This window comes from Rhinatrema bivittatum, chromosome 6 (genome assembly GCF_901001135.1).
Source record: "Rhinatrema bivittatum chromosome 6, aRhiBiv1.1, whole genome shotgun sequence".
In the NCBI taxonomy this organism is placed as follows: Eukaryota; Metazoa; Chordata; class Amphibia; order Gymnophiona; family Rhinatrematidae; genus Rhinatrema; species Rhinatrema bivittatum.
The window spans coordinates 295471567-295494311 of NC_042620.1; the positions used below are offsets into that span (position 1 = coordinate 295471567).

Here is a 22745-nt window from a genome sequence, read left to right on the forward strand (position 1 = left end):
CAATCCTTCATGCAACATAATGTGGCTTACTAGAGCACTCTACCAATATGTGACAGGTTTTATATATAAAACTCAAACAATTGTGCCAAAAAGTGTAACCAATGAGAAAAAAATAATTAAACACCCCACATGACTAAAGAAGACCAATCAAAGAGTATTACCAAAAAATCCATGGAATGAGCATCAGCCTTATGAATAAAACTATGTGACCCATAACATTCAATCAGATAATACAGTTAGGGAATTTAAACAAATTAAATGAAATAAAAGTAACCATTTAAAAACCCCATCAACGGATCTTACAGGCACAGAAAATAGAGAATAAACCCCCCAAAAAAAATGGTTCCTAAAAATATATACTTTGGTGACTAAAAAAATACATAGAAACATAGAAACATAAAAATGACGGCAGAAGAAGGCCAAATGGTCCATCCAGTCTGCCCAGCAAGCTTTCACACTTTTTTTTTTCATACTTTTCTGTTACTCTTGTCCCTTTAAATAACTTTTTTGGTTCTATTTCCCTTCCACCCCCACCATCGTAGATAGCAGTGCTGGAGTTGTATCTGAGTGAAGTATCCAGCTAAGTGTTTGGGGTAGTAACCACTGTAATAAGCCAGCTTCTCCCACGCTTGTTTATCCAGCCTGTGAATTCAGTCTTTGTTGGTTGTTTGAATATAAATCCTCCTTTCATTTCCTCTGCCATTGAAGCAGTGGGCTGCACTGGATATGTATTCTAAGTGAAGTATCAGGCTTGATTTGGGGTAGTAACTGCCGTAACAAGCAAGCTACACTTTGTTTTACCCAGACTATGTAATTCAGTCCTTGTTGGTACATGTCTGAATATAAAACATCTTTTCTTCATTCCCCCTGCCGCTGAAGCAGAAAGCTATGCTGGATATGAATTGAAAGTGAAGTATCAGGCATTTTTGGTTTGGGGTAGTAACCACCGTAACAAGCAAGCTACTCCCCTGCATTTATGTGGATGCAAATCCTTTTTTCCACGTTTCCTCTTGCCATTGAAGCATAGAGCAATGTAGGAGTCGCATTAACCGTGTGAATGTTTATTGAATAAGGATATTCATCTCCAGGTAGTAGCCGTCATTCCCGCAAGCCACCCCCATGCCTCTTCTCTTCATTCACATCCTCTAGACTTTATTGATCCACAGTATTTATCCCATGCCCCTTTGAAATCCTTCACAGTTTTGGTCTTCACCACTTCCTCCAGAAGGGCGTTCCAGACATCCACCACCCTCTCCGTGAATAAATACTTCCTGACATTGGTTCTGAGTCTTCCTCCCTGGAGTTTTAAATTGTGACCCCTGGTTCTGCTGATTTTTTTGCAACGGAAAAGGTTTGTCGTTGTCTTTGGATCATTAAAACCTTTCAAGTATCTGAAAGTCTGTATCACATCACCCCTGCTCCTCCTTTCCTCCAGGGTCTACATATTTAGATTCTTCAATCTCTCATCATAAGTCATTTGATGAAGACTCTCCACCTTTTTGGTCGCCCTTCTCTGGACCGCCTCCATCCTGTCTCTGTCCCTTCGGAGATACGGTCTCCAGAACTGAACACAATACTCCAGGTGAGGCCTCACCAAGGACCTGTACAAGGGGATAATCACTTCCCTTTTCTTACTCAATATTCCTCTCTCTATGCAGCCCAGCATTCTTCTGGCTTTAGCTATCACCTTGTCACATTGTTTCGTCGACTTCAGATCATTAGACACTATCACCCCAAGGTCTCTCTCCTGCCCCGTGCACATCAGCCCTTCTCCCCCCATCGAATATACCGGTACATTGTCTAGAGTAGTTCAAGATCTGTGGGTGCAGCTTGAGTCTAGGCTATGAAAGAACATGTTTAGAAAATTGCAGAAACAGTATATTATAAGCTACGTATATTACGTTGTTTAAAGCCCTATTTAGAAAGCAAAGATTTTCATTTAGTTTGTTTCTAGGTTTACTTAGGAACACAATTAGACCTTTGCATGTGCTCCAGAACTCCGCAGCAAGAGTATTATCTGGCGTAAGAAGATGTGATCATATTACGCCTGTTCTTTACAACCACCATTGGTTACCGGTTGAGTTCAGAATCCGTTATAAAGCCTTAATTATAATTCACAAAATTGTCCATAATCTGGAGAATGTTTGGCTGGGGACAAGCGTTACGTTCAATGAATAGAGATTATTGATAGCCCCGTCTATTAAACAAGTTCATCTAGGGGAAGTGCGCGAAAGGGCCATTACTTTGGAATTCTGTGCCAGATGAAATCTGACTTATGAGAGACCATAGATCAGGGATTCCCATCCTTTTTGGGAGCATGGACCCCTTTTCAGTTTCCAAAATGTTCATGGACTCCTCCCCACATGCTTCTCTTTTTTACCTGCAGTTATGCGCCATATATAGGAACATTATTAATGTACTAGCAAAGAAATAATTATATGCACATCAGACTCATTCATAATATATAAAACTTACTAAATAATGCTTACTGATACTAACAGAAAAGAAATAATTGCAAAGCACAGCAGTAAATATGGAAGAATGTACTCATATTCAGTAACTTATGTAGTAACCACAGGTACCCACAGAGCTGGATCTGGAGTGACTGGGGGAATGGACTGATGGAGGAGGACAGGGGGAGAGAGTGGCTGGAAAGGTGGGAGAGAGAGAGACAGACAGACTGGTAGAGATGGACTAGTGGAGGGAGAGACTGGTGAGGGACTCGATGAGGGAGAGAGAGTGGTGGAGATGGACTGCTGAAGGGAGAGAGAGATTGGTGGGAATGGTGAAGGGAGAGAGAGATTGGTGGGAATGGTGGAGAGAGCGAGACAGTGCAACTGATGGGCCTGGACTGGTGGAAGGTGAGAAAGAGAGTGACTGGCAGGGATGGAGGGAGAGAGGGGGACCAGTTTGGGATGGACTGTAGATCAAAGACAGAATGAGAGACTGATTGGGGGTGGGGGCTGGGAGGGAAATACGTGCACCAAATCTCTTTCCACATCACTAAAAGGGAGATGTGGAGAGAGATTTGGTGCACATATTTCCCTCCCAGTCCCACCTCCCCAACATGGTATTGTTTGAAAACCACCCTATTAGTTTGATCTTGACAAGATCCAATGGCTCTCTCCACACCTGCCTGTTACCAGAGACAGTACACCCCCGCTCATAAAGCAAGAGGCGCCGTTACAAACGTTTTGCACCATTATTGCAAGATGCTGGGCATGCGTATCAGTGGCCTCTCCAGACAGAAGAACCTTCTAAGTAACAAAAAACCCTGACCAGTTTCAGCCACTAAATAAAACTACTACTAAAATTATTCAAGAGCATCAATAAAAAATTCTTCTATCTAGGAGTGGGACAAATCACAATATAAAACCTGACATCTCACATTCTACAATACCCTGCATTCACAGAAACTTTTCCCCTTACCACTCACTACAAAAAAAAAATAATATTCAAATTCTGTTATGACCTCAATAACAGCAACACAAACTCCCTCCACTACCAGTAACATTGTATAATAATCAGAATCTACAGGAAATCTGCCATACCCTAACTACAAGACTCAAACAGTAACTACCTTACCTATGAAAAGGCAGCACTGCAAATATTACAACAGGCCCTACAATACCAATACACCTCCTATTAGGAAAACAGAACAAGTCAGGCTGCTCGGTCACACGGAGAACACAGACAGAGCCTTGTCGAATACTGAACCTAGAGACCAAAGGTAAAAATACATATTTACTGCTGTGCTTTGCAATTATTTATCTTCTGTTGGCTTTTTTGAGGAGGGATTTAAAGAGCACAAAATCACCTGCTGGACGTAGATATGCTTAGGCCATATGTAATACGTAGTAAAGTGACTTCAGTGAGGTGTTAATTCTTTCTTTTTCGATTGGTTACAGTTTTTTGAGTTTTATGTATAAAAGACTTACGTTGTTAACTTTCTATTTCAGCAAGCTTTTAATGACTGATTTTATGTGCACTGCAGTCTTCTTGAGCAGCCTTCAGAGCCAGCAGAGCAAGTCTTGTTTGATATAAAGTTTGTTTTTATTTATGAAGGTTAGCTTTTTGTAAGCCGCTTACAGCTGTGTACTTTGAGGCATATAAATCTCTTCATAAATAAACAAATGAAAGCTGTCACATATTGGCGGCATGCTCTAGCATGCCACATTAAGTTGCATGAAGGATTGGAGATTGTTTCATTAAGGGTACGTCAACTGCTTGATATTTTTCGCTTTTTGGAGTCTTTCTATAGGCTCTGTATAGAAAATAATTTCTAATCAATTGTTTTTTTAGATTTAAAATTGTACCTTTGCTGGTTATGTTGTCCCTCTCGATGCAGCCTTAGGGTGAAACAGGGGCCGTTAGGGGAGGACCCAGTGCTGTCGGAATTTGTATCTTCATTTGAGACTTTAATTAAAGTATTAGTGAACTAGCTACTGCCGTGACCCTTCAAGACTTATTTGAGGACAATTCTACAGTTTTTTCATCCCATTCCCCTTCCTTTTGCTGTCTTTTTTGAGTGCAGTGCAGTACTTTCTCCATCCCTTAAATTACAATAATGACCAAGACAGGTAAAGTCCAGTGAAGGCTTTCTGAGGAGTGGTGTGACCACAGCATGTTTGAAGGCAGCAGAAACAAATACAGTGGAACTTAGAATTAAGATGCAACAAATGGAAGCGATGATTGCAGGGAAGATGGAGGAGACGGGTGAGAATGAGGTCAATTACATTACAAATCCGAATGAAGAAAGCCGGCGCATTCACAGCACCACCCACACACACACACACACACACAATAGCTCGTGGTTGAATAATCAGGAATCCTCAGGGAAATAAAGGATGATGCCATTCGAATGAAGTAGTCCAGACCCCTAAGAGCACCACGAACAAAGCTAAAGCCAATAGCAGATAGTCTGTGAAAGGATGCAAGTCTGAAATGACTTAAGGCAGCAGAAGCGCAATGAACAGCTCAGGCTAGCGTGATGCACCGTTACGGAAAGCACACTCACAGCATCGACTCTTACCAAATCCAGGCTTACCTCTGCCACTTCCCACGTAGTGTCCCACAGTTTTCGGGTCACCATCTGGCCCTTTGTTCAAGGAGAACGTGGATTTATTTCGATAGCCGTTAATAATAGGCTGGAAATGAGAAAGGAGAGATTCAAGGTGACAGGTAAGAGTCATTACAGGGACTCGTGGCTCCTGGCTGTTTGCGAGGCAAGGAAAACGAATCCATGGCAACGAGCAAGCAAACCAGAAGAGATATCTGAGCCACAGTATGGGGACAATTTTGTAACAGCCCGCACAGGAAGGCTGGCAACTACGTGCGTTAATTACACCATTTTTCAAAATGAACATCCAGGCTTATGTTCTCTTCGAAAGTTACCCACACACGATTACACCTGCTAATTTGAACACCAAGCATACTTTTGAAAATCCAGAGATCTGCACGGAAGTCCAAACCCCTCCCCAACTCCATCCTCGGGAACGCTGTCACTCTGTCCAGATAAAATGACATGCATTCAGGACATAAGTATGAAATGTTACCCGCATATTGGGTGGAAAAGTTTAGAACAAGCCATTTCCACGGTTAAAGCACTGCTTTACCTGCTGAAAATTACCCTCGTGGGACAAAACGAGAGCTCCACCTGTAGCTAGGATCTGAGGGTTCACACTGAATACAAACTTCAGCTGCCTCCGGTGTGTTTAGAAAAGGAGGTCACAACATAGCCAAGTGGTCGAGCCCAGGGCGGCCTGGAGCAATGGTGAAAAGGCCTGAGCAGGGTGCAGTGAGCAGGGAAGGAGTTAAGGACGAGCTTGGTGTAGGCAGAAGAATGAGTCAAAGGCAGGGGTGGGTTAAAGCCATTTTCAAGCTCCAGACTGCCTCCTTCTTGGGACACAGATGAGCTCTAGTCTGTGCATCTGATCTCAGAAGTACTACCCAAGCAGAAGAACCCTAAGCAGGGAAGGGCACTTCAGCTTGGAAAAAAAGAGACAACCGAGAAGGGATAGGATAGAGATCTCGAATGGGGTGGATGTAGAACAAGTTACTTGGAAAGGGTTATTTACTCTATCAAACTATGATAACTCAGGCAACAGCAGCTTGGAAACAGCCAGAGAAATAAGGAGGCAGATTCTGGCTGTTCCTTAGGTGAAGCTTATTTACAGTGGAAAAAGCAAAATCAAAACAATAGTGCAGCTCACCTTAACTTCAGGTTACACAGAGTCCTTAAACGTAACAGGTCTTGGCGTATGGTGGGTCTCTGCCTGCTCCCTGGAGCCTATTTAACCCTTCCAGGCCCCTAAGTGATTATATGCTGGTGAGGGGCTCCTCCCTTCACCCAGATATCCCTGTAGGTCTGGATTTTAAGGAGGACTGGGTGAAACAGCTGTGCCTGATCCTTTAAGGTAGTCTGAGGGAGTTTTCTATATACTCCCTCACATACTCTCCCCCTCAGCTCAGCCTTGTCAGGATGAGCACCTGCCTGTACAAGGAACACCTCTCTGGACAGGAAAGCCACATTGGCGTTTTCCTTTCTGCCCTATGTCGTATTTGATAGTTGAAGGGCTGTAGGCCAGGAAACACCTCATCATCCTTGCATTGTATTCCTTATTTCTATTTATCCATAGGAGTGGTTGGTGATCTGTTATGAGTGTGAGCTGACATCCCAGCAGGTAATAGCGTAAGGCCTCTACGGCCCACTTAACTGCCAAGGCCTCTTTCTCAACTGCTGAGTAACGCCTTTTCCCTGGCATCAACTTTCAGCTAATGTATTCCACTGGATGTTCTTGACCATCCTTGTCTTGGACTAAGACAGCTCCCAAGCCTAATTCTGAGGCATCAGTCTGCACAGAGAAGGGATTAGTGACGTTTGGGCTTATCAGGACCAGTTCAGAGCATATCACCTCTTTCAAAGCTCTGAAGGCCTTTTCTGCTTCAGCTGACCACTGGACCATCTTTGGTGCTTTCTTCAACAGCATCCTTGTGTGAGGCTTCACCTTCTCCAAGTAACTGGGGATAAACCTTCTGTAGTATTCCATACTCTCACTTTCGGGCGGATACAGTACACTCTCCTGTGCGCGCGATACAGTAATTTATTTAAATTAGGGTCCGAGGCAAAAAGAGGCGCTAGGGACACCAGCGCGTCCCTAGCGCCTCTTTTTGGACAGGAGCGGCGGCTTTCAGCGGGTTTGACAGCCGACGCTCAATTTTGCCGGTGTCGGTTCTCGAGCCCGCTGACAACCACGGGTTCGGAAACCAGACGCCGGCAAACTTGAGCGTCCGGTTGTCAATCTGCGAGCCGCGGGCCCATTTTAAATTTTGTACTTTTTTTTAATTTTTGGGACCTCCGACTTAATATTGCCATGATATTAAGTCAGAGGGTGCACAGAAAAGCAGTTTTTACTGCTTTTATGTGCACTTCCCCGGCGCCGGCAGAAATTAACGCCTACCTTTGGGTAGGCGCTAATTTCTTAAAGTAAATGTGCGGCTTGGCTGCACATTTTACTTACTGTATCGCGCGGGAATACCTAATAGGGCCATCAACATGCACCTGCATGTTGCGGGCGCTATTAGGTTCGGGGGGGTTGGACATGCGTTTTCGACACGCTAGCTTTACCCCTTATTCTGTAAGGGGTAATAGCGCGTCAAAAACGCGCGTCCAACCCCCCCCCCCCCGAACCTAATAGCGCCTGCAACATGCAAATGCATGTTGCTGACCCTATTAGGTATTCCCGCGCGATACAGTAAGTAAATTGTATAGCCAAGCCGCACAATTTACTTTAAGAAATTAGCGCCTACCCAAAGGTAGGCGTTAATTTCTGCCGGCGCCGGGGAAGTGCACAGAAAAGCAGTAAAAACTGCTTTTCTGTGCACCCTCTGACTTAATATCATGGCAATATTAAGTCGGAGGTCCCAAAAGTAAAAAAAAAGTAAAAAAAAAATTTTTTTTTTAAAATTTTAAATGGGCTCGCGGGTTGAAAACCGGACTCTCAATTTTGCCGGAGTCCGGTTTCCGAACCCGTGGCTATCAGCGGGGTTGAGAACCAACACCGGCAAAATTGAGCGTCTGCTGTCAAACCCGCTGACAGCCGCCGCTCCTGTCCAAAAAGAGGCCCTAGGGACGTGCTAGTGTCCCTAGCGCCTCTTTTTGCCGCGGATCCTAATTTAAATAAATTACTTTACTGTATTGCGCGCATAGGAGAGTGTATTGTATCGGCCCAAAATTACCCTTACTGAATAAAGGGTAAAGGTAGCGCATCGAAAACATGTGTCCAACCCCCCCGAACCTAACAGCGCCCGCAACATGCAAATGCATGTTGATGGCCCTATTAGGTATTCCCGCACGATACAGTAAGTAAAATGTGATCGCACTGTACTGTATCGGCCTGTTTATCTTTTGTTTGTGAGACTGGCAGCTGGGTGATCACCTCGATCTTTCTGGTTGTGGATGGACCTTGCCCTTCCCCAGGGTATAGCCAAGATACTAGACTTCTTGCTCTCCCAGGTAGCACTTCTTGGGGTTAGCCATTAGTCCTGCTTTCCTCAGACTGGTTAGCATGGCTTGGAGTTGGCTCGGATGTGTCTTCCAATCTGGGCCGTACACCACGATGTCAACCAAGTAGGCAGCTGCATACCCATGATATGGACAGAGCAGATGATCGACTAAGTGTTGAAACGTTGTGGAGACACGAGTAAAAAAAGGGTGAACTGGAAAAGTCCACCTGGCATCAAGTACATAGTCTTCTCCTTTGCTGTTGGCATAAGAGACACCAGCCAATACCCTTTTGTAAGGTTCAGGGTAGAAATGAACTGGATTCATCCCAGATGCTCAATCAGTTCATCTACTTGTGGCACTGGGTACATATCGAGTTTTGAGATCTCGTTAACCTTTTTAAAAAGTCAATAGAGAACCTATGCTGTCATCTGACTTCAGTACCAACACTATGGTTGAGGACCAATCACTGTTAGACTCCTTTACTTCGATCTCAACGATGCAATGCCTGGCCTCAGGAATCCAACAGGGTCATTGCCATATCACAACTCCAGGAGGCGTAATGCTGTCATGCTACACCAGGTGGGTACGACCGGGCAGGTTCAAGAAAATCTTATTTTGCTCTACCAGCTGCTTTACATCAGCTGACTGTGCAGTGTACAGCTGCTCTCTGGAAGGAACTTGGGCTCGGTCCATTTCAGGTCCAACCTCTTGGCCAAACTCTCCTTCTTGTACCACTCTGCACTCCAACCTATTTCTTCAGGAGGTTTCCGTGGTAGATTTGAGCTTTCTTTTGTTTATCTGGCTGGACTATTTTGTAATCCACAGACCATGTTTTTTCCAAAACTTCATAGGGTCCATGCCAACGGGATAACAACGTATTTTCCAAAGATGGGAGGAGGTCATGTGTGAGTTTTGAAAGAGTGTTTGTGTCTGTGTGAACATGAGGATGAACATGTGTGAATAAGAGAGGAGAACATTTGTGCACCTCCCTTCTCCTTCCACTATTCCATGACAATCTCAAGGTGAATGGAAGTCACTCCTTCCCAGTGAAAGGAGACCCCATGTGGTGGTGCTGTGTGGTGATAAGCTGGCGGGTGATAATGGAGGAGAAGGCGGGTGCAGGGGAGACATCACAAATGCATTGTCCCTCTGACACCGGAGACTCTTGCTATGCCTCTGATGTAGTCTCATGGAAACATGGAGTTATCTGCTGAAAGATTTAACACTTAGCTGTATAGTGAACACTTAGCAAATACCATGATGCTTTGTCAGACAGCAGCGAGATTAGTATTACTAAGCTAGATGAGTACACAGCCCTAGTTCTAGCATTAAGTAACACAGAGATTTACGTGTACATTGGATGTAGTTATATATACAGAGGTTGATATTCAAAAGCCATTTAGATGGATAACAATGTTATCCATCTAAATGGCTTACCTGGCTAAATTCTAGCCAGGTGGCCACACCGCTGAATATACCCTGCTAGTTAGCCAGATATCTTTATCAGGATAACTAGCTGAGCCGCACAGCAGCTGAAAATGGACCTCACAATTTTCAAGGCTAGTATGAATTTATAATTTAGCTTAGATGGAACGAATGAGATCGACAATGAGCTCCTAAAAAAAGGAATGAAGCAACAACAGCCTTCTTAAATAGTCATAATCTGGTTGTTTAAGAACAATGGGAGCAACATTCAGCCACAGGGCGTCCAGCTAAATTAGCTGGAAAAACTTATTAGGCTAACTTATACCAGGTGCACCACTGAATATACATGGCTATCTGAAAGTTAGCCAGATCTGAAAGTTAGCCAGATAACTCTGCTCTCTCCCAGAACTCTGCTCTCTCCCAGATAACTCTGCTCTCTCCCGAAACATGCCCAGACCATCATGATTTATCTGGTGAAGATTGCTGCTATGGAAGTAAATGACATGTTTGAAATTAGATATACTACTGATACAAAAGACTCATTTTGGAGTTTGATTTGAGAGGATGCAGAGAACTAGAAAAGGGGACCAAATGTTTTTGGCTTTAGTTACATCAGAGAGGTGTGGGAATATTTGCCATTCTACAGTGGAAACAGGTTGCTAACAGGAAGCAAGGAAGGTATTTAAAAGCAAATGGATGGTTGAATGATGCAAACATCTCTATTGTCAATATGTCTGGACCAAATACAGACCAAAGAATATTTCTCAATCTTGCAGATATCCTAGAGGACCTAACAATAGCAGGGAGCAATTTTAATATAACACTCAATCAGAGGATAGATAACTGTGGAGCAATGAAGTTAAGGACCACAAAACAAAGGAAAATAATTAAAATACAATTCAGGAGCTATGTCTCCAGGACATATGGAGAAATTCAAATCTAAAGGAAAGATTATTCCTTCTTCCCACACCTACACAACACATGTATTTCTTAGTAGATGATATTTTTGGGAGGGAGGGGGGGCAGGGGAGGATGGGAGAGGCAGGGATAGTGAATATAACATGGACAGATCATGCTCCTGTTTTTATAGTCTTAGAGGATCCAACAGTGGAGATAGAGTTGAAGAAATGGATCTTAACAAGCCCTTGTTAATAGATAAGGAGGGGATGAAGGAGGTGCAAAGCACAATTAAAGAATATTTCTGGTACAAACACAATGGGGAGGTAAAGTATGAAAGGGTATGGTTATCTTCAAAGCTTAGAGGGAGACTCATAAAAACTGCAGCAAGTGGAAAAAAATTTAAAAATGAGGAAGCTACAAAGCTAAGATTAAAAATAGAACAAACAGAACACAAGAGAAGAGTATCAGAAACTATTCAGCAAACTGAATGAATTCAGAAATCAATTACAAGGAGGAAATTGTCTATACATTAAAGATGGTAAAAAAAACAGTATTACAAAAAAGGGACAAACCAGATAAAATTTCAGCATATAAGCTTAGAAAGCAAGCTACAAAAAATATAATAGGAAAACCATCAGGAAAGCCAGATAAAGCACATGGCAGATGAGATTTGGAAATGCTTTGTGGAATTTTATAAAAGCCTATATAAAGAAGATAATAAAAACAGGGGAGGTGCTATTGCAGAATACTTAGAAACTATAAACCTAACAGCCCTCAAGACTGAAGAAAGAACTTTCCAGAAGGGGGAGATAACCCAAGTTGAAATTCTGAACTACAGTTTTGCTCATCAGTTTCCATACCCCTGGCAGAATTTGTAAGATGTGTAGCATTTTAAGAATAAATTACAACACATGGGTAATTTACAAAGCATTTTAAGAAAACATGAGTGATCCCCCCAAAACACGTCTGTTATTTTTAATGTGTTTCAAATTAAACTTTTATGCATCACAGAGTAGTCGTTCATTAAACTAATCATAGCAATAAAGGAAACAATAAAATGGTCCAGTTGAAAACTTTGCATACCTTTAGTTCTTAATATCGTGTGTTGCCCCTTTTTGCATTAATGACAGAAAGCAGTCTTTTGTGATAGTTGTGAATGAAGCCCTTTATTTTCTCATGTGGTAAAGCTGCCCGTTCCTCTTGGCAAAAAGCCTCCAGATCCTGTAAATTCTTTGGTTGTCTAGCATGGACTGCTACCACCCAAGAAAGAGATCTAGGAGTCATAGCGGTGTTGCGCCCGTCAGTCGTAGACGGCTGCGACCTTTGCTGCTCACCTCTTTTTGCCCTGCAGCTCCAAGTCTAGGGAGGATGGCCGCCTTGGCTTCTGCCCGCCGCCCTCCATAGCGTTCCCGGGATGGTGCTGGCGCTCCCGGCAGCCATCTTACTTCTGGGGTGACCTAGGGCGCGTGCGCCTGCCTCCGTCTTAACCACATCATGGCGGGAACCTCGGGGGCGTCCCCACCACAAGAAATCAATGCCTACGTATATATAATTTTATCGGGCAAGCATACCATCGAGTTAGCAAGGATTCCTGTCCTGCTCAATTCCGCCATTCTGGGACTTTGCTTCGCTGTTCCTGTGCTCCTGTCTGACTGATCTAGGTACCCGCTCCTCGGGGGCCTTGCTGCACTCAGGGCTATCCGCCCCTCGGAAAGCCATCTCTACTTGCCTCATTACTCTAACCCAGTGAGTCTCTTTCTATTTCCACAGATGACCCTTCAGTGCTCCTGTACCTCAGGTCTCCATGGTGCCTACCACTACAGCTGGCTACTCTGTTCAGAGTGAGTACTGGATCTGCTCTACAACTTCCTCCTTCTTCTCTGCGGACCACTACCGGAGACAGCCTGCACAAGTCTCTACCAGAGAAGGTGTTCCCCGGGTTATCCCGTGCTGCTGACCATTACCGGGACAACCTACACAAGCTTCATCTAGAGGAAGTATTCCCCGGCTTACCCCGCGCTGCGGGCCACTACCGGAGAGACCAGCTTACAGGTCATCTACTCTGGACTGAGTCTATTAACCCGCTCCTCGGGTTACCTTGCTGTATAATAAACTACTGCCTCTGGTGTCCATCACTGCTGAGACCCCGCCTGTCGTGGTGAGTCCCCACAGGGCTCCTCCCTGTGGGTGGAGTCAGCTCTTGCCACGGCCCGAGGGCCCACTAACTAGTTCTAAACACACAGAACGTAACAAGCGGATAATACATTGAAATCGTCGGCTCAGTGAGCTGTGGCAGTCAAAGGAGAAAATAAAATCAATCAGCTCAAAAAAGCAGAAAAGGTGTCTAGGAAGTACAACAAAGCAAGGGAAAAAAATTGGAAAGCTATGACTACTAATGCTTGTAGCTTGGGCAATAAAATCCCAGACTCGCAGGCCCTAATGGTGGAGGCAGACTTGGCCATTGTTGCTGTTATGGAGATATGGTTCACGGATTCTCATGATTGGGATACGACCATACAGGGCTATAACTTGTTAAGGAAGGACACAGAGGACAGAAAAGGAGGAGGAATAGCTCTTTATGTCAAAATTAATACCCAAGCACTGGACTGCAAGGAAGGTGGGGTAGAGAAGAAGAATTATGGGCCATTCTAAAAAAAAAAAAAAAAAAAAAGATGGTACATCCATTTTTACTGGAGTGGTTTATAGGACTCCAACTCAAACGGACGAACTAGACAGAGATCTGGTCGAAGACATCCAAAAGTTGGAAAAGAAGTGTTGATGGAGATTTTTTTTTTTATAAATGGAACTTTATTAGGTTTTGTAATCTAAACAACATGACATTGGATATCGACAAACACTGCATTACATTCGGCTTGCAAAAGAATAAGCAGAGTACAATATCCAATGCTATCCCCCAATCCACCCCCCCCCCCCGCCACGAGCTCGTAAACAAAAAACAGAACAACAAATATGAAAGTTTAAGGAAAACAAATCCAGTATCATACCCTCCAGATGCTAAATTATAATGTCATTTCCCTATCCTTTGATATTATCTCCCTTAAGCAAAAGATCGGAAGTTCAGAGCCGAATGGCCTGAAAACCTGGAGATCTGAAGATCCTGCGTCACTGTAAGAATGAAAATAAAGTAAATATGATGCTACATATCAAAAGAAATTACTCCTCCAGAAGTAAAAGGACATGCCTGTTAAAAAGGGGAGTTCCCTCAAGGACAAGAATAGATATATCACAGACAAAGAGAGATCCACCAAGTTTCATCCCCGGAAGAATTTCCAAGTTTTATGGAAACGGTACTTTATCATAGTTTTCAGCTGTGAGTTCTGCCACTCGCCGGTTTGCATTAGGTTTGACCAGTACCTCCGGAAACCCAGGGCAAGTTTCAGACTTCCAGTAAGAGGCCAACGCAATCTGGGCAGCCATAAACACTTGAATGCAAAATTTCTGTTATTTGTTCAAGCCTGTTTAGGATATATTAAGTAAAGCCATACCGGCATCCAAAGGTAAGTTAACTTGTAGCTTTCCACTTAGCCACTTTATAATGGTGTTCCAGAGCACAACAACTTTAGGGCATGACCACCATATGTGAAAAACGAGCCAACGAGACCACACTTCCTCCAACATAAATTAGATTACCCAGGGTATATTCTATGTATTCTCTCCAGAGGAAGATGCCATCTGTAAAGCAATTTAAAGCAATGTTCCTGTTGGCTTATAGAAATGGAACATTTACTAACGGTATTGTAGATAAGGGAATGGTGAACAAAACGTAAAATGTCATAATGCCTCTATTGTACTGTGTACAATTCTGGCCGCCGCATCTCAAAAAAGATATAGTTGCAATGGAGAAGGTACAGAGAAGGGCGACCGAAATGATAAAGGGGATGGAACAGCTCCCTTATGAGGAAAGTCTAGAGGTTAGGCCTGTTCAGCTTGGAGAAGAGACGGCTGAGGAGGGATATGATAGAGGTGTTTAAAATCATGAGAGGTCTAGAACGGGTAGATATGAATCGGTTATTTACTCTTTCGGATAATAGAAAGACTAGGGGGCACTCCATGAAGTTAGCATGTGGCACATTTAAAACTAATCTGAGAAAGTTCTTTTTTACTCAATGCACAATTAAACTCTGGAATTTGTTGCCAGAGGATGTGGTTAGTGCAGTTAGTATAATGTGTTTAAAAAAGGATTGGATAAGTTCTTGGAGAAGTCCATTACCTTCTATTAATTAAGTTGATTTAGAAAATAGCCACTGCTATTACTAGCAACGGTAACATGGAATAGACTTAGTTTTTGGGTACTTGCCAGGTTCTTATGGCCTGGATTGGCCACTGTTGGAAGCAGGATGCTGGGCTTGATGGACCCTTGGTCTGACCCAGTATGGCATGTTCTTATATTCTTGTGTTTTGCAATTTAATGACTCAAATATCATGGTATACTCTGAGGGCCAAAGACAGGATGTAATAAGAGGTACTACCAGATAACACAGCTCATCAGTAGCACTTACTGAGGGAAGAACTGGATGGAGGGGACAGCAGAGCTCCTCCAGCGTCCGTGTCATCTCCACTTGATCCTTGCTGAGTTCCTTGAGTCGAGAAGCCAGTCTCTGTAAAACATTCTTCTGCTGTGCAAACTTTATCTGTAAACAAGTCCAAAGACTGTAACCTTACCACAGCAGCTAACATGCCTAGAGCACAGCTCCTGTTCTTCACAAGGGGGTGATGGGGGCAGCAGATTTCTGTGTGCTGTGTCCTTATCTAATAAAACAGTTCATCTGCCATTTCAATTTTTTATTTTATTTTTGCCCCAGCAGTTTTGCATTACTTCTTAGAGCAGCCAGCTCAATTGAAACCAGCCGCTGTTGGCTAACAGAACTGTAAGCCTTCATCTGCAACTACCTGGGGTATTCCCTTTATTTTTAAAGGCTTCCCTAGCCCAGCCACTGCAGTGACAGACCTTTGCCAGGGGCTACAGACCATGGATCCCTCTAAAACCTGGTACACATGCATCTTACATCCAACGAGGCGTCACCATTAACCAATGACTGAGACTCCTCCCCCACCATCCTCAAGGGCTGTGAATGCTGCTTCTGCAGCCTCCCAAACCCCGGATGGCCTAGAGGAGTGAAAGCCTGGCCCGGGAATCCAACTTGGGTTTTTCACACCACCAGGCAGTCCCATCTGCTATTTTATTTTATAAAACAGAAAACTGGTAGGGGAAGCGGGAGTAGTGCTCAACAGCGAAGAAACGTCTTGGAACGGAAGTAACGTTCTCTACAGCAATGGTTATCACAATGTCCCAGGAGATAAATGGGGGCTGCAAACATGGATGGTTTTTGGGAAAACCAAAATACAGACATTAACCAGACTCTTAATCAAACCTATGTCGTTACTGCTGATGTATATTCAGCGCAAGTATCTTGAAAACTAGACACAGCTAAAGTTCTTAAAGATCACTGCTGGATATTTCTGTCCTAAGATTTAGTTTAACATGGACACAGATGCTCCACTAGAGCTGTCGTACCTTCAGCTGCGCTTCATATCCAAGCCTCCACAGAGGAGTCACCGAGTCCGAGAGCCTGAAAAACAAAGCCCTTTAGCTGGATAAATTGGCCTGAATGAAAATTACCCTTCTCTGCCCAAAATATGCCCGAGCTTCCATAGCACACATACTTCTAGTTGGGTTAAAGAAAGGGATTCCTGGGCAAGAGGGAAGGGTGTTATTTATATTAAGAGAGGAAAACTGCATCTGCATGTTCAGTGTTCAAAACGTACACATACCTTAACTGCACTCAACCATCCGCACAAACAATGGTATCAAGCACACTCTCCCTTTGGGCATGCATAGTTCATGCTAACTGCAAAGCACGCACATTGAAGGCCTGATTTTCAAAAGCTACAGGCTTAAAACTGGCTTATATGTGTGTAAAGGCACTTTACCATAAGAACATGCCGTACTGGGTCAGACCAAGGGTCCATCAAGCCCAGCGTCCTGTTTCCAACAGTGGCCAATCCAGGCCATAAGAACCTGGCAAATACCCAAAAACTAAGTCTATTCCATGCTACTGTTGCTAGTAATAGCAGTGGCTATTTTGTAAGTCAACTTAATTAATAGCAGGTAACGGATTCTCCTCCAAGAACTTATCCAATCCTTTTTTAAACACAGCTATACTAACTGCACTAACCACATCCTCTGGCAACAAATTCCAGAGCTTTATTGTGTGTTGAGTGAAAAAGAACTTTCTCCGATTAGTTTTAAATGTGCCCCATGCTAACTTCATGGAGTGCCCCCTCTTCTTTCTATTATCCGAAAGAGTAAATAACTGATTCACATCTACCCGTTCAAGACCTCTCATGATTTTAAAGATCTCTATCATATCCCCCCTCAGCCATCTCTTCTCCAAGCTGATCAGCCCTAACCTCTTTAGTCTTTCCTCTAGGGGAGCTGTTCCATTCCCCTTATCATTTTGGTTGTCCTTCTCTGTACCTTCTCCATCGTGGGCTTTTGAAAATTGCTACAAAATATGCCGTGGAATTGTCAATAGGTTTTCCCCCGCATTGAGTGGATTTAACATGGGTAAATGGCTTTTGAAAATTGCTACGACAGCGTCTTACATTTACATGCGTAACCCTTTTGAAAATTCACCTGTAAAAGCGCAAGCACACTTTGCAACCCTGTGGGTTATTGAAGACTGCGTTGCACTCCCTTCCGCTCCCCTAACCGGTCGTCTTTTCCTCTAGCCTGGTGGCTTCAGGCCCAGTTAGGAAGGAACACCGACCTTTGTGCTGCAGAAGAATGCGTTCCTGCTTTCTTCAGAAAAGAGATTTGTGCTGATAAGGTCTCTCACCACACTTCCCTGCGCTCTCTCAGACTAGGACACTATGCAAGCTGCGCTACTCATGAAAACTCTTCCCGCCTCTTTTCACCCATCCTACAAACAAAAACTTATCTTAGGTGCACATTATTGTGTGAAATACACATCCTTTACCCCCGACTCACTTCTGACGCAGACTGACTGTACCAAGTTCCTCTCTCCTTTCCCCCCCCACATCATCAGCACCACAGACTTCAGGAGAGTCCCTGCAAATTGCAGTTCTTTCATTATATTTTCACATCTTGATTCAGACCATTCTTCCTCACCTCTCCTCCCAGGAGGAATCAGGACCCGACAGATTGGGGACCGTCCTGCGCTGCTTCTTCTGGCTCCTTTTCGCCTGGCCATCTTTCTTGGTAGTCAAACGGCAGACTCCGCCTGATGCCACGCCTGAAAATGCTTGTCTTTTCACCAGGCAGTGGCCCATGAGCCGCAAGCAAGAGGAGAGAGCCATCAAAGGTCAACAAGAGGCTGAAACTCTGCAATCAAGATTACATAATCACATCAGTACTAGCAGAACGCATTGAAATAGTTAACAAATAGAAAGAAAAAAGAAACAAATTTAACGTATTTCTTGACTAGCTTTTGGGTCTTATTACTCCCTTTGATCAGAATAGAATGTGCAAAATACAACATTAAGATGACTTAAGAGGGGCAAATATACTGTGATGTCAGCTTTACTTTGTCTCCATCTGCTGGTAGAGGTGCATAACCCACTGGTTCTGGATTCACGTATCTAGACGCTAATAAAATCTATTTAGAAAAAGGTAGCATAGATTTAGAAAAGCCAGGAGCAGACGATGTGAAAGAGTGAGACTCCTCCAGAAAGCCAGAGAAACACTCAAAGGATCCTTGTAAGTAACATAAGTTCAGGAAAAAGAACTGTGAAAACAGTTCATAGCCTCTTGGAACCAAACCACATAAGCAACATTACAACTAAGAGCTGTTCCCTGTACGTACCGGATCAGTCCGGACTCCTGGGTTTTGCTTCCCCTCCAGCAGATGGAGACAGAGAAGTTTTGGCGGACTCTGTCCTATACCCCGAGGTGCCACCTAGCAGAAGGTGGAGGAGCTGTTTATTGCATCTTTGCTCATTAATGTGACGTGGTACCTATCTGATATTGTCCATGGAATGTCAGTATACGGCGCTGCTTAGGAGTTGTGTACACTCCTGCTACCATTTGCCCAGCTAAGCCCAAACTTAGGGCCTAATTTACTAAGGCTTTTCCCCCATTTTGTGTCCATGGGAAAAATACTTAGTAAATGAGGTCCTTAGCTGGACAAATGGCGGGATTTGAAAATTCTCACTGGCTGTCTGCCTCCAAGTTATCTGGCTAATATAGTTAGCCGGATAAAACTTAGTCGAATAATTTGAAGGGGTTCCGAGGTGGGGGATGGGCTGGCTTCTGGGCAAAGTTAAGTTAGTATGTAAGTTATCTGACGGATGCCAATATTCAGAGTTATCCGGCTAACTCTGGTCATACAGTACGGCAGTCCTAAAGTTAGCTGGAGAAACTTAACCAGCTAACTTTAAGATAGGGATATTCACTGGTCAGGCTGCGTTACTGAATATCCCGCCAAATGTTAGCCGGCTTTAGATGCCAAGTCTGCCGACCAGCTTCTCAGCTATAGTAGGTGTCTGGCCATTACTACCTGCTTGGAAGACGTCCTCACAAGATCATACAAGTTGTCTGCTACAAACTCTGTGGCTGACTCTAAGTATGCCAACTCCCCGCCATTAGCTTGCAATCCTTCTAACTTCATACTCAGTGGAGCTTGTTGGACCCTGTGCAATAGTGCCCTCCCTATATATCCTCCAAATATCGCTGTCTGCAATGACAGACTAGCCAAAAGTACCGACTCCATCTCCCTATCCCAGCACTGATCCCCCTTCCCCAGGGATTGTTGTCCTTCTTGCTACTGTTGCCAAAGCAACACTCACCTTAGATAAATGAAAAAAAGCTCTCCTAGTGCTGTATTGGGTACAATTTCATCATCGCCCTTCTGCTTTTCAATGTTAAGTCCAGTGTCTCCCATTCTGCCCCTATCACATCTTGTGTGGCTGAGTGGACAGGGAAGACCTTAAGCTAGTTTCTCGATCCCTGCTAAGATTGGGTCCCCTTTAGGGCCTTCATCCTTGGGCTGATCATCCCTCAGCCTTGCTTTAGCAATGAGGGTGCTTAGCTCCTCTTTCCTGAGCAACCTGATCAGTGAATCATTTGTCTGTTCCATCAACTGCCCTTCTTCTTCTTCATCCTCTGAATCCCAGCAGGAGGTTCCTTCCCTTGAATGAGATTGTTCTCTGTCCTCAGGGGTTCTCTCTCGCTATCTCCAGCTCAAGGAGATCCCCTCCCCTTCTCTCTGGGATGAGCTGAAATCCTTGCCTTCCTGCATCTTTCTACCTTTCATCTGGCAATCAACTTTGTGCATTGCCAGCACAAATTCTGATGAGAACGCCTGGCTTCCATTTCCCCAGGCCCCAGTAGTGGCAGCTCTTCCGGCAAGTTTGCCATAAAAGGTTCCGATGCCACTGAAGAATGCCGCAAATGTCCCACGGCGGTCAACCCAGGCTCAAACAATGTGGGAAACGAAGCTGTTACAGGGGTACACTGCTGAGATGGGCCTTATCAACTCCTTATCAACTCCTCCTCCCCCCACTCCCAGACAGGTTCTTCCTTCAATTCCAGCACAATTGTGACAAAATGATCCAGTGATGCTTGCTACATGCCTGGCTCCACACCCCACCACACACACACATGCAACCCCTTTCCATACCTGTTCCGGATGCTCACCAAGGGCCCTCCCTACAGCCGAATATGTATGAATTTTTTTTTCTTTAAAGATCTTAAGGAAGCTCTCTTAAGGAGGTCCTCTACTTCAAGGGGAAATGCATGCAGCTGTACTACCTAATTGCCCTGGGTAGGAATATTAGCCAATCTAGGCTATCATCCCATGGAAGTGCCCCTGACTGGGCACAGGCTACTACAGGAGAAATCAACCCTAATTAGAGTTGTTTCCCACAAGAGCTTCCAACTTCCTCCACCTTCCTGCTGGATCAAATGAAATCTACCATCTGCTGGAGGCAGAGAACTATTGACACCTTCCATGCATTACCAAGCTATATAGGGACTATCTACACCATAAAGAGGTCCATATTCAAATGCATTTAGCTAGATAACTATTTAGCCAGCTAGAATTTGGCCACATAAGTCAGGGACATTCCATAGGTAGGCCAGAGGTTTTCTGGGGAGGAGCTGAGTTAGCCAGATGTTATATTCAGAGTTAGCCCGATAACTTATCTGGCTAATTTTGGTCGGCCCACACACCAACCAAAGTCGTTATAGTCAGCTTCACTGCTGAATATATAGCACTAGTTAGCCGTAGAAGTTTATCCACCTAACTAGCAGAGCCGCACAGCAGCTGAATATGAACCTCTTGGTCTTTTTCTGCCATCATGTTTCAAATTGTTTTACTTTTGTGAGCTTATAGCCCCTAGAGGGCAGCATATACTAATTCTGAAACGGATCTTATCAATTTCCAATCAATAGGAGATCAATGTAGTGATATCACTGGACATGGATGTAGCTAATTTGCTAGTTTATCATGTATAGAAAACTTGGAATAATGAGCAAATAATCCATAAATCCGTGATCCATCTCTTTCACAATGCAGAGAAGATTTCTGTTCACTTTTCTCTCTCTTGCAGTGCTTTGCAAATACAACTCCCTATCACATTTGTTTTAACATTTTTCCATAATTGACAAATTCCTAATAGCAAAGAACACTAATTATTCTACATAGAACGTCTTCTTGTGGTTAAGAGTGAGAAGACCTGGGTGATAGAACCATAAATAACAGGGGCTTTACAGTTTACAATTTCCTTAGTCTTTAAAGTAAGCTTTTATATCAGTATAGTTTTAAAAACTTCAAGTTTTGGTATTAAAAAATCCTCTTCTTGCTTTTAATTTCTACTTTTTTTTTTTTTTTTTTTACTTTTTGCCATTTCTAATGCTAACAGAAGAATGGAGAGTATCTAGGCGGAGTTACACCATGGAATGCGAGTCAGGCTGATCGCTGCTGAAGAAGGCTCAGAGCATCTCATCGGGGCGCAGGGGACAGTCATGTAAATCTGTACCTATCATCCATATCTCAGAACTGTGCATGCAACCCACGTTCATAACCCAAGCACACCCGCTACATTTCCACATGATAATAATTAAAGGATAAGAATATGTTTGTGAAATGCTTATTAATCTCACCCCCGAATACTATATACTTTCTCAAGCTACACTAGTCCATAATGTAAGGAAATCATAGCCACTTTGCAAAAAAAGAGCTCACCGCTGGCAGACAGATCACGTTCTGCGGACTCTTTAAACAGAACTCTTAGGGCTCTACCAGTATCAAGTCACTCGAAGCCTCCAAGCACCGGAAGTGGATTATTCAGACCGGAAGTCGCCCCCTGGGGGACATAGAAAGGAGGGCACCGGCTTGTCCGCTAGTTTTGAGGTTCCAACGGTGCGGCCGCGACTTTGTGTTTAGCAGTAGAGGACGATATACGCTGCCCCGCGGCAGGGATCGGGCGGGCATTTTGCTATCATCTTTGCAGCAGGCTGAGAGACCCTGTCTTGCTTTAGTAGAGAAAACGTGATGTTTGTCTTCGGAATTTTCTGCTTCGTTTCCTTCTGCCTTAGCTGTGGTGATTGTCAGCAGCGCTTGTAGAAGAGCCGGCGAGGCAAGCAGTGTATCCTCATTCCCATATCACAGTGACGGCTGAGTTAGCCCTCATTTTGCCCCATTGTATGCATACAGTTGTAGTTCAGCTGTTTTAGGGAGTTGCGTGGGAAATCAGAACTACAAGTCCTTGCATACAGCGAGGCAAAAAAAATAGGACTGGCTCAGCCTGTCTCTAATCACCTGAAGCTATGGGGTAACCTTTATCGTGATCTAGATCTACTAAGCCCGAAAACTGATGTTCTGATCCATTTCATTTCTGAATAACTTTGGCATATTTGCCGTAAAGGACT

The 22745-nt window shown here is 43.9% G+C and overlaps 1 protein-coding gene across 3 annotated transcripts in view; it reads right to left on the bottom strand.

The window, feature by feature from the left end:
- The window catches only part of TRMT2B (tRNA methyltransferase 2 homolog B), a 46133-nt gene extending 23955 nt beyond the window's left edge, over positions 1–22178 (bottom strand). The window contains exons 1-5 of one of the 3 annotated variants that reach the window (XM_029607383.1): positions 22060–22178; positions 17985–18197; positions 16368–16422; positions 15352–15483; positions 5048–5147 (exon numbers count right to left, since the gene is read on the bottom strand). In XM_029607383.1, coding sequence (XP_029463243.1) covers positions 5048–5147; positions 15352–15483; positions 16368–16422; positions 17985–18172 — 475 coding nt within the window. In that variant the 5' untranslated portion in view covers positions 18173–18197; positions 22060–22178. Of the gene's footprint in view, positions 1–5047; positions 5148–15351; positions 15484–16367; positions 16423–17984; positions 18198–19660; positions 20434–22059 lie in introns of those variants that run through there. The other 2 variants (XM_029607385.1, XM_029607386.1) reach the window with 2 other exon arrangements.
- Between the last annotated feature and the right edge of the window lie 567 nt (positions 22179–22745).